The sequence below is a fragment of the Lissotriton vulgaris genome, chromosome 4_1, assembly GCF_964263255.1.
Source record: "Lissotriton vulgaris chromosome 4_1, aLisVul1.2, whole genome shotgun sequence".
Classification (NCBI taxonomy): domain Eukaryota; kingdom Metazoa; phylum Chordata; class Amphibia; order Caudata; family Salamandridae; genus Lissotriton; species Lissotriton vulgaris.
The window spans coordinates 1,722,614,477-1,722,633,382 of NC_141691.1; the positions used below are offsets into that span (position 1 = coordinate 1,722,614,477).

An 18,906-nucleotide genomic window follows, 5' to 3' on the forward strand; every position below is an offset into this window, starting at 1 on the left:
TAAGGAAGCACATCATCTTACAGCCTTCAACTCCCCCGCAGCTATGTTCCAATTCTGTCAAATGCTGTTTGGCTTGGCTTCGGCAGCCTCGGTTTTCCAAAGAGTCATGGTCAACTTACTCAAAGGCATAAAAAATGTAGGGATCTTTCAGGATGATATCCTTATACTTGCTAAAGATTAAACTGAACATGATGTGATCTTGAGTAAAATACTCTCCCTCTTTCAAGAGCACAGTGTTGTCCTCAAACCTGAAAAATGTGTGTTCTCTAAAGACAAAGTGGAATACTTGGGTCACACCATCTCCAGTGCGGGGGTCACACCAAAGCCTAGTATGGTACAAGTCATCCTGGAGGCTTCTGCGCCAAAAGACAAAGCTGTACAAAAGCTGGCGTCAAATCCTTGCTCGGTTTGACAGAGTATTATGCTCGCTTCATTCAGGATTATGCCCCAAAAGTACGGCGCATCTCTAAATTGCTGAAGGAAAGTAATGAGTTTGTGTGGGACAGTGACTGCGAACAAGCTTTTGCATGGCTAAAAGAACAACTTAGTTTGGTTAGAGCTTTGAAACCGTTTGAACCTTCTATTGCATGCACGTTGACTGTGGATGCTAGTAGCTATGGGCTGGGGGCAATCTTGACACAGGACACAGGACATGGGAAATCTGGAACATACAATTGGTTTTGCATCGAGGGTACTGAGGGACCCAGAAACGCATTACTCGATCATTGAAAAAGAACTTTTAGCATATTGGTGGGGCATTGCAAAATTCAAGAACTACCTCTGGGGGAAGAAATTCAAGTTACAAACTGACCATAAACCATCGGTTGCTAACTTGGGCAACACCAACAATCGCAATGCCACACCACGTATTGCCCATCTCGCGTCAAAATTGTTACAATACAATTTTGATATTATTCATATTGCAGGAGGGAAAAATGTCAGGGCAGATGCTTTTTCACGCTTACCTCCAGCATCTAGTGATTCAAAACATTGTGATGATGACATTGAGTTTGAAAAAAAGAAGATTGGATAATAGCAAGTATAAAGTTGAAGAATGTGTGTTCTGTGGTGGAATAAAGTTGGTTTGCTGCCATGGTTTGCTGCATGTAATCTTGAAAGATGTTAAGAAATACATAAGTCTGGTTTGCCCTAAAGAAAGGAATGTTGATGTGGAGTTAAAACCGTTTGTAAAGATCAGTGAAGAACTTTCATTAGAAGATGGACTAGTCTTTATATTAGACAAGTTAAAACCCCCGGCAAGCATCAGAAACATCATCCTTAATAAAGCTCACAAGGGACACTTGAAAGCCACACTCACTAAACGTAGAGTGCGGGAATACTTTTGGTGGCCACAAATGGAAAGGGACATTGATACCCTTGTGCTGGAATGCCCTATTTGTGCCAGTAGCGATAAGTGCCTGCGCACGTCAGTTCCTCCTCTCTCTCCCACACCTCTTCCTGATGCTCCTTGGGAGAAAATGGGCATTGCTATTTTAGGACCGTTCCATAGCTTACCCCATCAATGCAAATTTGCCATTGTAATGATGGATTATTACACAAAATGGCCTGAAGTTAGGTTTGTATCTAAAGTTGATTCTAAGGAGATTATTGACTTTTTGAAAGAGATTTTCATGAGAGAGGGCTTTCCCAAGTCTATTGTCTCTGATAATGGGGTGCAATTTGTGTCATCTGAGGTAGAAGAATGTTTGAGGAATTCTTCTATCAACCATCTCAGATGCTCCCTTTATCATCCCCAAACTAATGGGCTTGTTGAAAGACTTAGAGTTGTGGGAGATTGTGTAAAATGGGCCATTGAACATCACAAGGAGGTACCCCCTACAGTAAGAACCATGTTATGTTCTACAGGACAACTCCACACTCATCTACAGGCATTTCTCCTTTTGAACTATTGAGGCAGGAAACCATGCACGGAATTCAGACCTGCATGGATGTCCAAATGGTTCAAATCCAACAGTACTCTCCAAGAATTGGACAAAAGGGTCAGACGCAAAGTTGGTGAAGTTCAACTCAAGCAAAAGACATACTTTGATGAGAGGAAGAGGGTCTCAAGAAGGGAGGTTGCCGTGGGTGACTTAGTTAAAATTAAGAAACAGGGCTTTGTGAAAAAGGGTGAGTCAAAGTTCAGCAAACCTGTTGTAGTAGACAAAGTATGTGGCAGTGCTGTTTGTGCCAATGATCGCAATTGATGAAACATGAATAAGATTGTAAAAACCAAAGTCATTGACTCGCAAACTGTAAGAGGAAATTCTGATGTTTCATCCAACTCTGTTCCTGGTGATGGTATGGTTGCAGATTTAGGTAATCCTCAAGTTGTTCAAAGGAGGAGCTCTAGAGTGGTCCGCATTCCGGACAGATACAGGTGTTGGAGTTCTTCTGTTCTTTCATCCTTGCTGTGTCCCAGTACTTTTTTCTTTATTTCTCTTTTCTCTTGCTTCTCCTCTTTTCTTTCTCTCTTCTTTCGTTCTTCCGTGTCTCCTTTCTCCCAGGAAAAGGAGATATGTAATGGTATCGCGCTCTGCGTACCTTGCGCGAGGACAATGACCTGTGCTGGCCTCGCGCCACCTGCGTGCGTGCAACAGGCGTGATGATTGTCCGTTGGTTTTTGTCAGTTACTATCCCCATCTTGACGCTGTGTGTGCTGCGGCTCGGCTCCAGTGGGAACTTAATAAATTATATCTACATACTTTGTTCGTATCGTTCTCGAGTTATTACAGTTAATATCAGTGTTTGGTTCCATATTGGGTCCCTCAACGTCTGGTGCATCAAAGTGCTCTCCAGTAAAGTCTTTATCCAGTCTTGCTGTGATAGGAAGTCACTCATTTGCATCTAGCGCCTCAAGGGGTGACAAATCATTTCTAGTTTCGATGTTGTAGGCAGTCTGTGTTTTGCTGGGAACCCAACTGCATATCAGTAGGCATGAATACCTGTGGCAGTCAAGCGGTCTATTGAATTAGCCGAGGGGTAATGCTCTGTTTTTACCTTTATTCCCGTAAGTCAATTTCAAGTTTTTGAGCAGGGTATCTGTGACTAGAGGGTCTCTAAAATGGATTATTACACACTCGCCTGTAGAGAACATTTGCCCATACACCATCCAAATGCACTGTTCTCACCATTAATACTTTGTTGAACAGGTGTTCCCCCCCATAAACCTCAACAAACAGTGGATGACTTTATTTTTTGAGCTCCCACCACTCTTACATTTTCATTGTGTGTAACATGGGGACGTTCTTATGTACTATTACATATGGCATGGTTCTAAGCCCATTGCCACCTAAAGAACCCGGTGATTATGGCAGGTACTCAACTAGTTGTGTTTATGTCTTCGCCAATACTAATCTTCTCATTGATAGCTCCATTGCCCTTGTAAGGTAACTGGTAATGACCTTCCCTTCCCTCATGGGTGTTAGTAGTTCTTCGCTTAGTTCTTTTTTCCAGTTAAAAAAACATCACTGGCTTTCTATGGATAGAGCAGATTTTTTTATTTAATTCTTGACTGGGTGGGTGGGGGGGTGGGGGGGGGGGGGGGGGGTGACGGGCCTGTGTTGGCCCTGTCTTGGCTTGAGCACAGCGCTGCAGGAGCGATGGCAATGCTTTAAGCACAGTTGCCCCATCTCCTTGGAAGCAGAGTGGTGTCCTGGGAAAGGTATTCCTGCTCAGCAAAGTCCTTGTCTCTATTTGAGGGAATCCATTCATATGCCACCGTGAGGCTGTAAAGAAGGTGCCTTCTTGTGTCACTGCAGTGGCACCCACATTGTGCAGGAACGGGGCTAATGGAGACTGATGGAGACCATCAGGATAGCAAGAGCACAGCCTTAGTGCTGGCAGCAAATTTCCCTCTAGGTCCAGTGGGGGCAAGGATTTAAGTGGGACTGGTTAGTCCCAGAAGTAATTAAAAAAAGAACTTGAAATGGGTTATCAGGTCCTATATTCATGCCCTGAACTTCACAGGCAATAACTCGGAGTGATTTCTGAATAATGAATGTGAAAGACGTTAAGGTAATCTGTCATCGATTTAATTCTTCTTGTTTCACACGCTTTACTTCATCTTGAATTCCCTAAGAGTGATTGCTGTTTCTAAGATGATGAGTTTGTGTATTCTTTTCATGTAGCATATTACTTTTGTATAGCGCATATGTTGAACTGAATCATTTCCAGGGATTTCTAATGGGCAACAATAGAGCGCTCTGGAGTTTAGGATGAAGGCAGTGAGATTCTCACAGTGGCTGCGAGTGGGTCAGAAAGATGTTTGGAATAGATAGTCATCCAGTCTTTGGCCTTCCTGCAGAGCTCACAGAGCATTGATCATCTTTTCTGGTTGCAGTTTTGATTCTGTGCATATGTGTATGGAAGACAAACACAGTTGTCAAAATATTGACAAGATGTCTAAGTGAGAAGTTGCGTTAAGTGTTTGGGTGGTGAAGTAAAGGAGATGGGAATAAGTGCATTTAGGAGAGAGTGAAACAAGTGTGCTGAAAAGGAGCCAGATGAGGTGTAACGTATGGATGGGGCAGGTGTGGAGAGAAAAAGGGCGTACATGTCTAACATTGAGGGAACATAACAGTGGACTGATTGAGACACCCTGAAGACAACTACCCCTTCTACAGGCCTCAGTAATGTTTAATTCACATCCTGATAATTAAAACATTTTCAATAGTATTTACATCAAAATCATTGGCAAGGCAAAAATGCTAGCTGATTTTTGGTGTATGTTAGTTGTTATTATTATTATTATTATTATTATTATTATTATTATTATTATTATTATTATTAGTAGTGTATTTTCTATAGCGCGCAGCTACCCCAACGGGGTGTCCCGGCGCTTCAGCCGCTGTGCATGATCATACTCGGATGAGGGGAAATTAACAGAAGAGGAGAGTTTTTAGAGCTTTGCGAAAGGGTAGTTCTTCATTGACTATACGAAGAGAAACAGGCAGTTTGTTCCATAGGGCAGAGGCACTGACCTGAAAAGTTTTGCCCCCGGAGCGAGCTCTTTTGTATCTAGTAGTAGACAAAAAATGTTGAGAACTGGAGCGGAGACACCTTGCATTGCTGTAGGGTTGGAGGCAAGAGGCCAGATAGACGCAGCCTTTACCCCTAAGTGAACGATGTGCAAGGGTGAGAGCCGTAAATTCGGCTCTTCTTTGGATCGGTAGCCAGTGCAATGACCGTCGGTGGGGGGAAATATGCTCTCGCAGAGAGATGCCACACACTAACTGAACCGCTGCGTTTTGGACGATCTGGAGCCTGTCTAAAAGGCCAGAGGCCAACCCTAGGTAAAGACCATTCGCATAATCTAGATGCAAGGTGATAAGGGCCTGGACAATCGTTTTCCTGGTGTTAGGGGGAAGGAAATTAATGAATTTCTTGATCATCCTTATCTTTGAAAAACAAGAGGAGCACACTGTTTGGACCTGGTTCTTAAAGGAAAGAGTGGTATCCCATCTAACCCCCAGGTTCCTGACTGAGTCCTTTCAAGAGAGGGGCAGAACTCCAATCGAGTGGCCACCAAAGGTTAGAGTCCAAAGGTGATGACTGATGAAAAAATAAGACCTCAGTTTTTCCGGCATTGAGTCGGAGGAAGTTGTCATCCATCCACTGAGCAACTTTACGGAGACAATTTTTTAATGGGTCAAAAGTAGTGGCAGTAGGGGTGTCATCATAAGCAAACAACAATTGAATATCGTCTGCATATGAAATGGCCTTAATTCCCAGCTCCGAGATAAGCTCTGCAAGTGGGGAAAAATACACATTAAATAATAGCGGACTTAATGCCGAGCCCTGGGGGACTCCCCATTTTAGTGGGCGATGATTGGACTTGAAAGGGGGAGTAGACACAGCCTGTGTCCGATTGGCGAGGAAAGAGGACAGCCACACCAAATACTTACCTCTGATATCTTTAGACCTAAGGTGGTCAATCAGGACGGGGTGAGAGACGGTGTCAAATGCTGCCGATAAATCGAGCAGCACCAACACCGCTCTAGAGCCCCCATCCAGTTTCCACCTTACAGAATCGGCCATTTCAATCAGTGCCGACTCAGTACTATGGCCAGTTCTGAATCCATGCTGAGAGGTAAGGAGAAGGCCATGGGTCTCGAGGAAACCGGCCAGTTGCTGGTGTACGAGCTTTTCTAGCACCTTTGCAGGGGCAGGCAGTAGCGATATAGGCCTATAGTTGGCCGGTTCCTCGGGGTCAGCATTAGCCTTTTTGAGGATGGTGACGAGAAGGGCATATTTCCAGGAATCCCGGAAAAGCCCGGACCTCAGAGACTCGTTCCAGATGTCATTAAGTGAGGGGTTTAAGAGAGGAGCCAGTAACTTGTATTGTTTGGCAGGCCACGGGTCAAGGGGAGAACCTGATCTGCATTTAGACAGCTCAGTTAGGGAGCGTTCTAAGATAATCTCCTCGAAGGCTGGGAAGACCGATACAGGGTCAGAGGGGGTATCAATTTTTTCAATCATGACAGAGTTAGGGTTGCTCGGGAACGAATCATAGATATTGGCAATTTTTTCCTCGAAATAATCTGAGAGACGGTTACATAGGGCTTGAGATGTCCTCTGAACACGTTTAAGGGCTACTGGTTCTGAGAAAGACTTAACTGTATTAAAAATCTCTCTGGATGAGCCATGGGTCCCGTTAATTTTCTCTTCTAAGAAGATTCTTTTGTGTTTTATAATATTCTTACGGTAGTCCTTAAGGGCTGTTTTATATATCCGCTTACACTCAGGAGAGTAAGACCATCTCCAGCGCCGCTCTAAAAGTTTGCAAGTGGATTTAGATTTACGTAACTCATCAGAGTACCAGGGTGAAGAAGGGGCAGCTCAGTGCGTTTTTATAGGCCTGGTAGGGGCAAGGGAATCAATAGCGGAAGATACCCAATTGTTAAAGGTGGTCAATCGGGAATCTGTTATAGATACAATAACCGAAAGCTCAGAGAGGCACCAATATACTGGTCGAGTAGGACACTATGAAAATCACAGAAATGTTGTTTGTGTATAAGCCACACCGTTAAATGCTTAGGACACACCTCTTTTCTTAGAGAACCTCCTCCTTTTTTTTTCAACCCAATTAAAGTCCTGAGTGGGGATCCAATAAAACCAGTCACCTATGAGAGGCTGTATGGTGCAACATCAGGAAGGACCAGGGGCCCTCTTCTCGTTATGGTGGGTCTACACCCATCCCAACCTCGCCCAGTCCATGGCTTGCAGCAGAGCTTATAAGAGTACGGCAATCTCTACCTCCGCGGTGATGTAGCGTGATTCTGGGCCCATGAACACTAACTTAATATTTATTATTTACCATCAAATTTATGTAACCTCTTGCTACCATATATTTTTCTTTGATCCTCTGATGAAGCTTGCTCTGTGCTTATAGTGACCAGAATATTTGGCATATGGGCAATTATCCAATGAGGAACAGGAATGGGATAATTGCTACTATAAATTCTACACTTAACTAAAAATCAATATGCTATCAGACTTCTCACACAGTTAAACCCCATCAATTAGCACACCACATAAAAGATGAGACAGACTCAGCAGATTTTGTATTTTTAAATTTAGTTGTCTCAATTTAGATTTAAGTGACAATTTCAGGTCTAATATCCAGTAAATATGGTTTATTGATATAACATAAGGTTCGAAGTAGACAATTAATTTCTATCCACCTAATCAGATAGTTCAAGGATCAACCCAAGGTATGAGTCCATAAGGAAAAACAGTAATCAGATAAACCTAGTACAGACCATTTAGTAACCAGATCCATTTTGTCGGTACTGCAACAATGAGTCTCCGCAATAGGTTCGTGAAACCCTTTAGATGAAAGGTTCAAGTCTGCACTAGCACACCAACTCTGCAATATTTCGTCAAAAATAGCGGAGAACCTAAATGTCCAAAAGAGACCCCTCTAATCATCAGAATGGGTATTACCGCATAGCGTTATATCTGCAATAGCATTCCCTCATATCCGTTTCCAAAGTTGATCAATTATAGTCAATTGGTCTCCAGGGTGACACCCTTTTGACATCACCAAAGGTATCGTACCATTCAGTCTTATTGGCCCATTTTCATGGGGTGAAGATGACATAGCAGGGAAAAAGAATGCAATCCGGAAAAATCAAGTCACCCATTATGTCGCTTCCTTAAGTTAAGTAAGCTTAAATCAAATTAAACATTTCAAAGGAAAGATTGTTCAGTTAGAATGCATGTGGAAACACTATGGTTCTTTCCCACAGGCTTAAGAACATTCAGTTAAAAAGTTCATGTTGAGTAAAAATGAACAAGTAAGTAAGGCCTACATTAAACGCTGCTGATAAATTGACAAATCATGTTGTTCTAGATCCCACATTACATTATAAACTAAAGTTGATGATTAGATCCCACATTAAATTATAAACTAAAGTTGATGATTTGTAAGTGAAAACATTAATAAACACTCAATTCGAATCATAACTAGTTTACGTGAGTATGGGGTACACAGAATTTTTTTTTGTAGATGTCAACAATATCCGTATTGGGAAATACACATTATAAGTATTTAATGCAAAATGTTATCCAAAGCACACATATTTATGAAAGAGGACATTTTACTAACATTTTGTAGCACTTACGTGTAACACCTACTTTTCTTTTGTCATTTTCTGTGCACATATTTTAACATGAGACAATGGTTTCTTTACTTGTTCATATTTTGCTTACCTAGTACTCACAAAATCTTTTCGTTTTGTAATATTGGGTGCATTATTCATATTATAATCAAACCATTAATACTTGTTATTAATCACGTCTATTGGAACTTAAACATAAACATATGATCTATTCTCTCTTCTGCATTCTTTTACGATGCAGTGTTTAAATTAATTTGCATATTCAATTGCAAATAAACATAGATAATCTGAACACACGTTAGTCATTGTTTGTGTTAAGGTTGTCATAACTATCGCTTCTGTTGTAGTTTGTCAAGTCTAATCTCTCCTGTATAAGTAAACTATTTCTAAAGCACACAAATGCAGAGACGTCTTGGCACTAGAACAATGTTGCTGCTGGTCTAGGAAAGGAAGATACCTACTTGGACATGGGGCAAAGAGCCAGATCTTGAGAGATTTTATAAAACAGAGCCTATTTGGTTGATGTCTAAGGGAGGAAGGCAAGGAATTTCATAGTTTGCCCACCAAGTAGGAGAGGCTTCTACCACCCCACTTGCCCTTCTACACCCTAAGGATGACTACCAGCCGAGCATTGGAAGATCTTAGATCGCATCGAGGGACATACTAGACAAAAACTTTCTGAAAACCCTGGGGTCCGTGTCTGTACAATGCCTTGTGCACAATGCCTTGAATTTGACCATGTTTTGAATGGGCAACCAATGAAGGTCCTTAATGTTGTTAGAGATCGGGCTGAATTTAGGGATTTTTAATTGCAGCTGAGCTGCTGCATTTTGCAAGGACTGAAGCTTTGAAGTCGTTTGTCTATTACTAGATAGAGAGTATTGCAATTGTTCCCAAGGGAGAGAACACTGATTAGAGGCGTGCCCCCTGAATAACAAAGTTTGTTCTCTGTGTGAAAAAAGGAGAGTAGGGTTAGGGCTGCACCTTTTATTCCTACTGTCTCCAGCCGGTTGACTAACACATGATGATTAACCGTATCAAACGTGGCAGAGAGGTCTAGTAGGATTAGAGCAGCCCTCCCTACCTTGTCCACCTGCATGCAGATCTCTACAGCAATAGCCAAAGAGGATTCTGTGCGGGACTGTGGCCTGAAACCATTTTGAGATGGATTGAATGGACCATTGGTCTCCAGAAAAGCCATCAGGTCTTCATTTATGGCCTTATCTAGGATTATAGTAGGGAGCGGCAGGCAGGATAATAGCCAATAATTCTTGATCTCAGCAGGGTCTTGGAAAGATCTACTATCAATTCCCCCTTTGATGAAGATTTAAGCCATCACACCTGTATCTTTTATCTAATATGTTGTCACATTATAATGCCAATGTTGTCAGAAGTTTTAGTCTAGATTGCTCTAAACATTAACATTCTTAATGGTATCCACATTGGCTCTCTTCGAGTAAAACTGTACTAGTATTAGTATGAAAATAGCAATAGTAGAATGGGTGTTAGTATTTTCCCACTAAACTACCTCCCAGGGTTGCAAACCATTTTCCCACAGAGGAAAATCCTTTCCCAATTGATCTCCATGCTACATCAACTTTGTGTTCATCCAAATCTTTCTTTAGATGGGTAATATTGGTAATATATCCCCTCAAATCTTTTGTTTTATCAGGGATATAAGAACAACATTGTTGAACTTTCAGCATATGGTAGACCCTGCCCTCTTTTGTAAGAAGGACGTCTAAGACAAGACAGTTTTGCAACACCATAGCTCTGATGGCAAACATTTCAGTATCTATGGTAAGAAATCCTCCAGCTATATCACTTAATAATTGATCAACCACAGTGGATCATTTTCAAATGTTGTGAGTATTTAGAATCACCCCCACTGATGGGATTATTGCACCAAAAATATCTCCAAAGACTTCAGCAGCACTTGCTCCCCTTCTTAAGTGTGTATGCTTAATTTCACTGGTTCAGTCTGTTTGTCCCACATGATACATTTTTGGAAATGCAATTCCAATGGCATCCATACCAGTGTTTTGGCAACATGTAATATGCATTTTTCCCCACATATATAATAAATTCCTGGAAATACATGATCTATCCCTCCAAGATACAAGCCCCATTCTCCCACAATTTGGAAGCTGTAGTCACATTCACTGGAACCAATTAATTTATTGTTAAATTCAGTTTTGCGTTGCAATATGCACAGCTTTCCTTTATGTTGCCAATCTGGAGCCATTGCAGGTTGTGCATCGCCCTTTTAAAGTTTGAGTTCCCTGTGTGCCCTAGGTGTAACCTTTAAATGCCCTTCAGTCTTTCTTTATTTCCCCTTATCTATTCTCAACTGAATTCATAAAATAATTTTCTACCTTATGCAAGTTGCAAATTAAATTATAAGTGTGTATAGTTTGTGTAGGTTGGAAAAATGTACCCATTATTTCAGCAGCTTCTGTATTTGGCACAATATTCATATTCTTCTTAATTGGTATTTCAGTAAAAATTAGGTCATAATTTGAATAGCATTGTAATTGCCCTTTACAATAAAGTAAGCTTCTTAGTACAATACATGAGATTCCATAAGTAACAGGTAAGTGATGGTAAGTCACTCCCTCTGAAACAGAAGTAGGTAATTGCATGCATATATAACCATCTCGAGCATCCATGGTAACTGTCTACGTACTCGTACAACAATTTAGTAAAGACATTTAGGGCCCGATGTAGGTAAATCCCATTTACCGAATTTGAAATACCGAATTTTACCGATTCGGTATTTCAAAATCGGTAAATGGGATTTAGGTCCCAACATCGGGAATCGTTACCGATTCCTTACAAATTCGGTATTTACCGATTCGGTAAATACCGAATCGGTATTTGCTATTGAATCCTATGGGCCTTTGAAGCCCATAGGATTAAAGTCAAATACCGAATCGGTATTTACCGAATCGGTAAATACCGAATTTGGCAAGGGTGCAGGGGGTGTCACTTTGACACCCTCTAGCACCCCCAAAACGGGCATGTGTGCAATGTGGCACACAGACATGCCCTAAGGGTACGTCTGTCTGTCACATGGCACATGTGTACATGCACAGATGTGCATGTACACAGGAATCAGTATTTTACCATGGATTTGTATTCCATGGTAAAATACCGATTCTGTAAGCCATGTGCTGATGGAACATTGGCTACCTACATTGCATTTTCGGTAATTTTACCGAATCGTTATCATTACCGAATCGGTAAATATTACCGATTCGGTAAATTTACCGATTTGGTAATGATAACGATTCGGTAAAATTACCGAAAATGTGCCCCTACATCTCGATAGCTCTTTACTGATCGGAAACGGCCGAAAATCGGTATTTTCGGCCGATTCCGATCGGTAAAGGGCTACCTACATCGGGCCCTTAGAGAAAAATCACGAATAGATTGATCTACAGGTAGGGATTTATCCATTAATATGTTAGTTTCGACTCCCATCATTTTTCAGTTTTAAAGATTTAGTAACAGAAGCCGGTTTAATATTTTCTATATAGACATATATCAAGTGCAACACATTTTCAATTTGGTCCCTTAGCTCTTTCAGACCTTCTTACTGCCAGTCCATCATCTGTGTTTCTCTACTCTGATTGACTTGAGACTTCGATAACAGCTGGGGGTACTCTGACTTCCATCAAGTTTTGCGTCAATCTGTCCTCTTGGGCCAATGGTCTCCATTTACCTCCCATTTCATTTGCACTGTTCATATCACCTGGGTCAATAACTCGCCTAGAGCATTCCTCTTTTCTGTGACCCTCGGTACCTACAGGAACTGACTCTCTTGGACCCTTGTTGAACTACTGCGTTGAGACCCAGTAACTGAATCCTTGTTGACTATTTGACTGACCTGAGTCGGACGTCTCACTGTAACCACTGGTACATCCACTACAGGCACTGCACCTTCAAGGGGACATGGGACTCGGCAGTTTGAACAGCATGTACCGAATTAGGCTGACCACCACATTTGACAGCAGTTGTGGTAACCAGGATCCCCTGGTATGGCCCACGTCAACGAAGGTCCAAACACAACTTGCATATGTGTTTCTTCACCAGGACCCAGTCACCGGGATTAAGGTCATGTCACTTCTCCTCTTGAAGCGAAGTGGTCGCTTCACCAACCTGCTGAGACAAGGAACATACCACAACAGCCAATCCTTTACAGTAATCAAGTACCAAATCATCTGTAATGTTCACTAATTTGTTGGCAGGGACTGTAGGCTGTCTCATAGCCCTCATCATAATGAGTTTATGTGGGGACAGTCCAGTTCTCGTGTCTGGGGTACTTCTCAAACTCACCCATACCAGAGGGTAAGCATCAGGCCATTTCAGAGACGTAGATGCACACACTTTCGCCAATCTGGATTTCAACATTCCATTAACCTGCTCAACCACTCCAGATGCTTCTGGTTGGTATGTACAATGCAACTTCTGCTCAATTTGCAATGCTGCACACACAATAACCCAAACTGTCTATACCCATCACGGTGTCTGAGCAACCTTGGCTTATCAAGAAAATGCGCACTCTGCATTTAGACTGCGACCCTCTGGGCGCTGCTTCTATAAATCGCCTCAGCAATTTAAACAAAGGAATCTCTATGGTTATAACCGCAAGTTTGTAAATTTGAAAGATCGCTATGGAGGGAATACAGATCGCAATACGCGCGCGCGCGCGTCTGGCATCACACGCATTGTGTCGGACTGAGCCACCATCTCAAGTTCTGAAAGGGGTTGTTTTGAATGCTGTGCAGTCTTTTATTTAGTCTTTATTTTCATCACAAGACGTTTTGACTTAAATTATGTAGTTTACTTGCACTCGTCCACCTGCTACTTTCGTAACATCTGTAGATAAATTGGTCATATTGTTAGGTCTACCAGGTTTATTCTTGAAGGGCTGCGGGGCCTTGATTTAAGAAGTGAAAGGCAGTCGGTTTTGCAATAAGGGATGTCAGGGTCACTACTGCACTGCAGAGGGGTTTCGACCAGCCCGGTAGCTGATGTGTGTTGAGGACTCACTGGAGAATGGGGGAAATCATGTTGTCGATAATGGTGATCATTTTAAAATGCAGTTTAATTGCTTATTAGCATAGCCGCACACCAACTTGTTAAATACAGTGCGTTGCTTCCTAAACAAAAAAAAAAAGATTGTTATGAAAGACCATGACTGTAAATTGTCAGAGATTGTATCAAGTGGGGGTGGCGGCGGCCACTCTGGACAGAGAGCTTCATGAATAGGTATGGGGCAAGGGAAACGAGTGGTAGACTCACACGCTACTCTGATGACGGGGCTTTAACCCAGAGATAGAGAGGACAAAGAGAATAGGTCATCGAGTGGTAGACACAAAATCTGGAAACAGGATGCAGATACTGAGTGGCGTTCATTGCAAATAATGCAGCAGGCCGTAAGGCTGAATCTTCACTCCCCTAGAGAGTACCTTACCCGGCCAACCCATGATGTAATTTAACGCGTTAAGTTGGATGCTCTCATTAAAAGTCTATCCTCTTAGGATAGATCACCTGGAAAAAACCATCTTCTTGTAATGCATTGTACCCACACTCGAGGACGGAGACGACCATCTTCCTCTGCAGTGGGAAGATCAGAAAATGGAAGAGATAAGTGCTCTAAAATGACATGTTTGTCGTGTGGTTGGTGTTGAAAATCCTACCGTATACATCCTTGTCGACCTTAATCGTGACGCCGTCTGTCCGCAACGAAAAGATTCTGTGGGTGCTCTGCTGTGTTTTTAGTTTAGGGTCAACATTGTGAAACCTTTTAAATCTATCATATGCCTTTTATTTATGTTTAAATAAGTAAAAATAAATAGGCATTGTAACTTAAATGCCAATAGCTTAAACTCTGGTAAATGCGAGACCTATTGCTTTGCAAATGCTTATTCTTGTTTGTTTGCAGGTGGGAGAGCTGCATGAAATCGCCATCCGCCCCGCGGAGCCAGAAGGGGCCGAGGAGAGCTCTGAAGAGGCAGAGGAGAGTTCCGAAGAGCACCAGCATACCTGCGCCACTCAGCTGGAGCAGGCCCTGCAGCAGGTAAGCCCGTGTGGCACAGATCCATGCCCTGCACATGCGCAGACTCCTCGCTGCTCGTTCAGTCCAGTGGTGGCAGCTGTGCCGGCGCGAGACACGGACGGTTTCCGTACTGCACCTGGCCCCTCACGGTCAGGGTGGCTTCTGAAGAGAGGGAGGGGGGTCATTAGTGAAGGGGCAGGTCGTCTGGGGCTGCTCATTAAGTACTAATTTGCTTCATTATTCTGCCACATTCTTCCCCTTCTTTTGTATTTAAATGGGAATATTTCAAGCTGCAGAACTTTTTACTGACACCCTGTCAGCCCTGCAGCTTGTAAATCGCTTGAAATAATTATTTAGCAAATTTTATATAGCGTGGACATGGCCTGAAGGCATCAGAGCGCTTTATAGCAGTAGCAGCGAGTTCCTGTTACAGTAATTCAACTCGGATGTTTACTTGGGTAGTTCGTCGTACACAGTTAAAGCATCAACTTCTTGTCCACTTTTTTCAGTTAAAAACCATTAAGTACATATATATAAAATTCACAATACATATTTTGTTCTGGTCAATTAAAATATTACTATAAATCATGTACAACATTTACATTAAAACAATCATCAGCAATACAGTACTTGAAAAAGGAGGAAAACATTGCTTGTTCCATCATCACAATTTCAGCACCATCTTGCCCCGTGCAAATCCTACTGCTAGTAAATATTTGCACACGCTAAAAAATATGAGGTGTTGTGTCATATTTCACTACTCTAAGGGCATATTGGTGCTTCCTAAACCCCAGCCTTTTGCATAATATGCCAATCCATTTCTTCCTCGCCCTATCATATGCCGGCAAAAGAACAGGATGTGTGCTATATCCTCAATGTGGTCTAAGATACATAAGGTGCAAAATGATTCTCCCTGTGTTGTCTACTTTGCAGAATAGGTCTTGATTTGGAGAGTTTTGTACCGATATTTCATGTACAGAATTCTTGCCAAGTGTGGCTGGAAAGTATCAAGAAACTCTTCATTACATGGTTTTGGTTTGACAGTAAGAAATTGTGTTGTCAATTTACCTAAATTGGAATTGCTATGAAGTGCATTCACAACATTTTCCCAGTATTTTTGTTTGAGGATTTTCTTTGAAGTTTGCACCAATAGTTGCGGTTCCATCCAGTAGGCATGGAGGCCAAGCTCCATTAACCATTTCTGGATATGTCTAGTCCAAGGGAAGGTTAAGTATCTATCGGGTTCTAAAATTTCCTTAATGCCCTCTCTATAATCCACCAGCTTCGGGGATGTCTTTAATCTAAACCAGTAGAGCAGTAGTCTTAATAGTGAAATATACTCTATCCGCTTGATATTTAGAGTGTGGAACATCGGAACAAGTGGTGTCTCCAGTGGTAGCCCCAATATCCTTTTTATGAACCTATTCTCACCGGATGTAAGTTGCTTAGTGTTACCAATGTCCCACAATTCAGATCCATCTAAGGCGGCAGGCCGCCTGTGCTTTATATTTTATGAATCTCTAAGGCTGGTGTGATCGGTTTGGTCATAGATTAATTATATTTAATGGAGATAGCCCCCGACCCCCTGTGTGAGGACCATTGTGGAATGGCTTGTTTGTCGTTTCCATGACAACTTTAAGTCAAGTGTTATGCCTAGGTACACACAGTTTAATACACAGTTTAATACATGTTCTAGTTTTTTTCACCCACCTTGATGTTTCTCCTGAAGTTCCTATGAGAATTTACAGCCATGTATTTAGTTTTTCCAATATTTTTTTCTAGACCTTCTACCTTACAGTATGTGTTGAAATTGTCCAGTAGGCTTAGGGAATTCTGAGGTACCTGTGAAATCAAATGTTGTCACCTGCAAATAGTAACACTGAAAAAGGGGTTCCACAAAGTTGTGTAGAGTCTTTTTTTTTTGTGTTTATTTTTTGAGGCAGTTAATCACATCATTGATATAGAGTGAGAACAGGTTGGGTGCAAGCACATATCCCTGTCTCACTCCTCTATCAATGGGGATGGGTTCTGTAAGCTCTCCATTCATACTTCAGCAGACTCTCGTGTAGTTGTCCTGGTGCAGCCTTACTATCTGGTTTAAAATGTCTTTGGGCGCATGCTGACTTTCAAACGAAGTCTACAGGGGCCCTCCTTTGGGTACAAGATCAAATGCTGCCCTTAGGTCTGCAAACACTATGTAGATGTGACCCCCCCCCTTTATCTTGGAGTATTTCCACAGGATGAACAGAAGTCTAAATACTTGGTTTACCATGCTCCTGCAGGCTCTAAATCCAGCCAGGTTCGGTATTGTTATCTATCCATAGCTTGTTCAAAAGCTGTCTAGGATAGATTTTCTGTAATACATAGATTACGCTACTGGACCTATAGTTCCCTGGTTTTTGCTTACTCCCTTTTTTATGAATAGGTGCTATTTCGGTCCCTTTCCATGAAGTTGGGATTGGTGCTCCCGAAGATATAGCATTGGTGACCCGATTAACGTAAGGAGCCCATACCTCTTTATCATGCTTGAATAAGTCCCCATGTAACTTATCTAGTCCTGGGGCTTTTTCCTCCTTAACAGTATCAATTGCTTACATGGTTTCTTCCAGGCTAAAATGATTTGTGTGTCCTGTACTATTTGCAAAGGGATACTCATCATAAGTAGGAAGCTTATAGTCTGAATATAGATTAGTAAAGTGTTTTGTCTAGGTGGCAGAATCCAAATAGTGCTTAGTGGAAGCAACTTTATTATTGCCTCCATGAGTTACTTTTCTCCAAAATACTGCTGTATTGATAAATTTTGCCTCCAGGATGGGATCCCTCCAATTCATTTCCTCCCAACTTCTTTTTGCATTAGCTAGTGTTTTCCTATAGTAATCCCTAGCTCCCCTTATCAACTGCGTGCTCCTGTGCTTTAGTTTCTCCAATAAAATGTATTTACTTTCTTGTAATCCAAGGTATACCAGGGGTTGCTTTAGATTTGGTTTTTATTTTGTTTCTCCGTTTTACTCTAGTAGTTCTGGTTAGAAAGGGCTTCAGAGCAGTCGCCAGAGACTGATGCATTGCCATTATTGGTGTTCCATTTTGTTTTAAATAGGGGCCCACTACCTCTGCAAATGCCTTGTAGATGTTTGATCATGGTCTCTTCATTGTCTGTGATACACAGCCATTTGACCACTCTACGGTTGTTGCCTATCGAAGGCTGTGTTGGTGGTGGGTTTATTTTAGGTAATGTAATGTACCCCGTCATTTCAAGGCAGAGGGGGTAGTGTTCACTATCCTCTCTTGCATCTTTCTTAAAGCCTGAGATCTTATGCCAGCTATTTATGCTGTGCATGATGTAGTCCATCTTTGATTGGGCTCTGCCCCTTTTTAATGTGTATAAGGGGGGATTATCAATTTTGTTATTATTCACCCTTTCATTACATGCCCTTAGATTGTGTTCCAAGGTAAGCTGCAATAGTTAAATCTCTGCTACAGTGCATGGTACCGATGGTCCTTCATCTAACTGGGGAAGACCCCTAACCAGGTCCTCCTCTTCTGTTATGGGTGCAAGGCCATTTATTGGCTCATATGTATAATTACTGTATCGTGTGGCTTTAAAACATCAAGGGCGCAATTTAATGTGTCTACAAACTAGGAATCTTGGTTCTATCTATCTGGCCTGTTGTAGACATTAAACAAGTGAAGATGGATCTTATCTTTGGTATCTAGACTCATGGTAAGAATATCAGATGAATCTATATTATCAAAACTAATTCCCTCAGTCAGTGTTAATTTAACCCAGAGTACCCTCCCCCCTGAGGGCTTGCCACTAGCGGAATGGCCTGCATTTTTATAATCTGTTTTGTTTCACAATTTATAAGGCGAATCTATCAGCCATGTCTCCTGGAAGAGGCAGAAATCAAATTGCTAATGCCAATCTGGATCCACGAGCTTGTTTTTTAAACCTTAGATATGTCTCTATACCCTGGAATCGCTGCTCTGTGAGTATTGGCCTGGTCGTCTAGCCTCGCTTCATTCTCTTTAGTTCACATCTGCTCTTCACTTGATTTATTTCTTGTCAAGCAGCCCACTATCTCTTCCAGGATCGGAGTTTTGCTGCCCACATAATTCCCTCCCTGGTTCTGCAGTTGTTCTATGTTCGAATTTAACTGATCTTTTGTACTTAGTCAGTCTGCAATTTCGAGGTCCAACATGCCTGGGGTCAAAGCATCG

The 18,906-nt window shown here is 41.9% G+C and overlaps 1 protein-coding gene across 3 annotated transcripts in view; it reads left to right on the plus strand.

Moving 5' to 3' along the window:
• Nucleotides 1-18,906, plus strand: part of ESRP1 (epithelial splicing regulatory protein 1) — a 384,375-nt gene that overhangs the window by 31,912 nt on the left and 333,557 nt on the right. For all 3 annotated transcript variants that reach the window (XM_086966011.1, XM_086966012.1, XM_086966013.1), the window contains exon 2: nucleotides 14,575-14,709. In XM_086966011.1, the coding sequence (XP_086822137.1) occupies nucleotides 14,575-14,709 (135 nt within the window). The remainder of the gene's footprint in view (nucleotides 1-14,574; nucleotides 14,710-18,906) is intronic.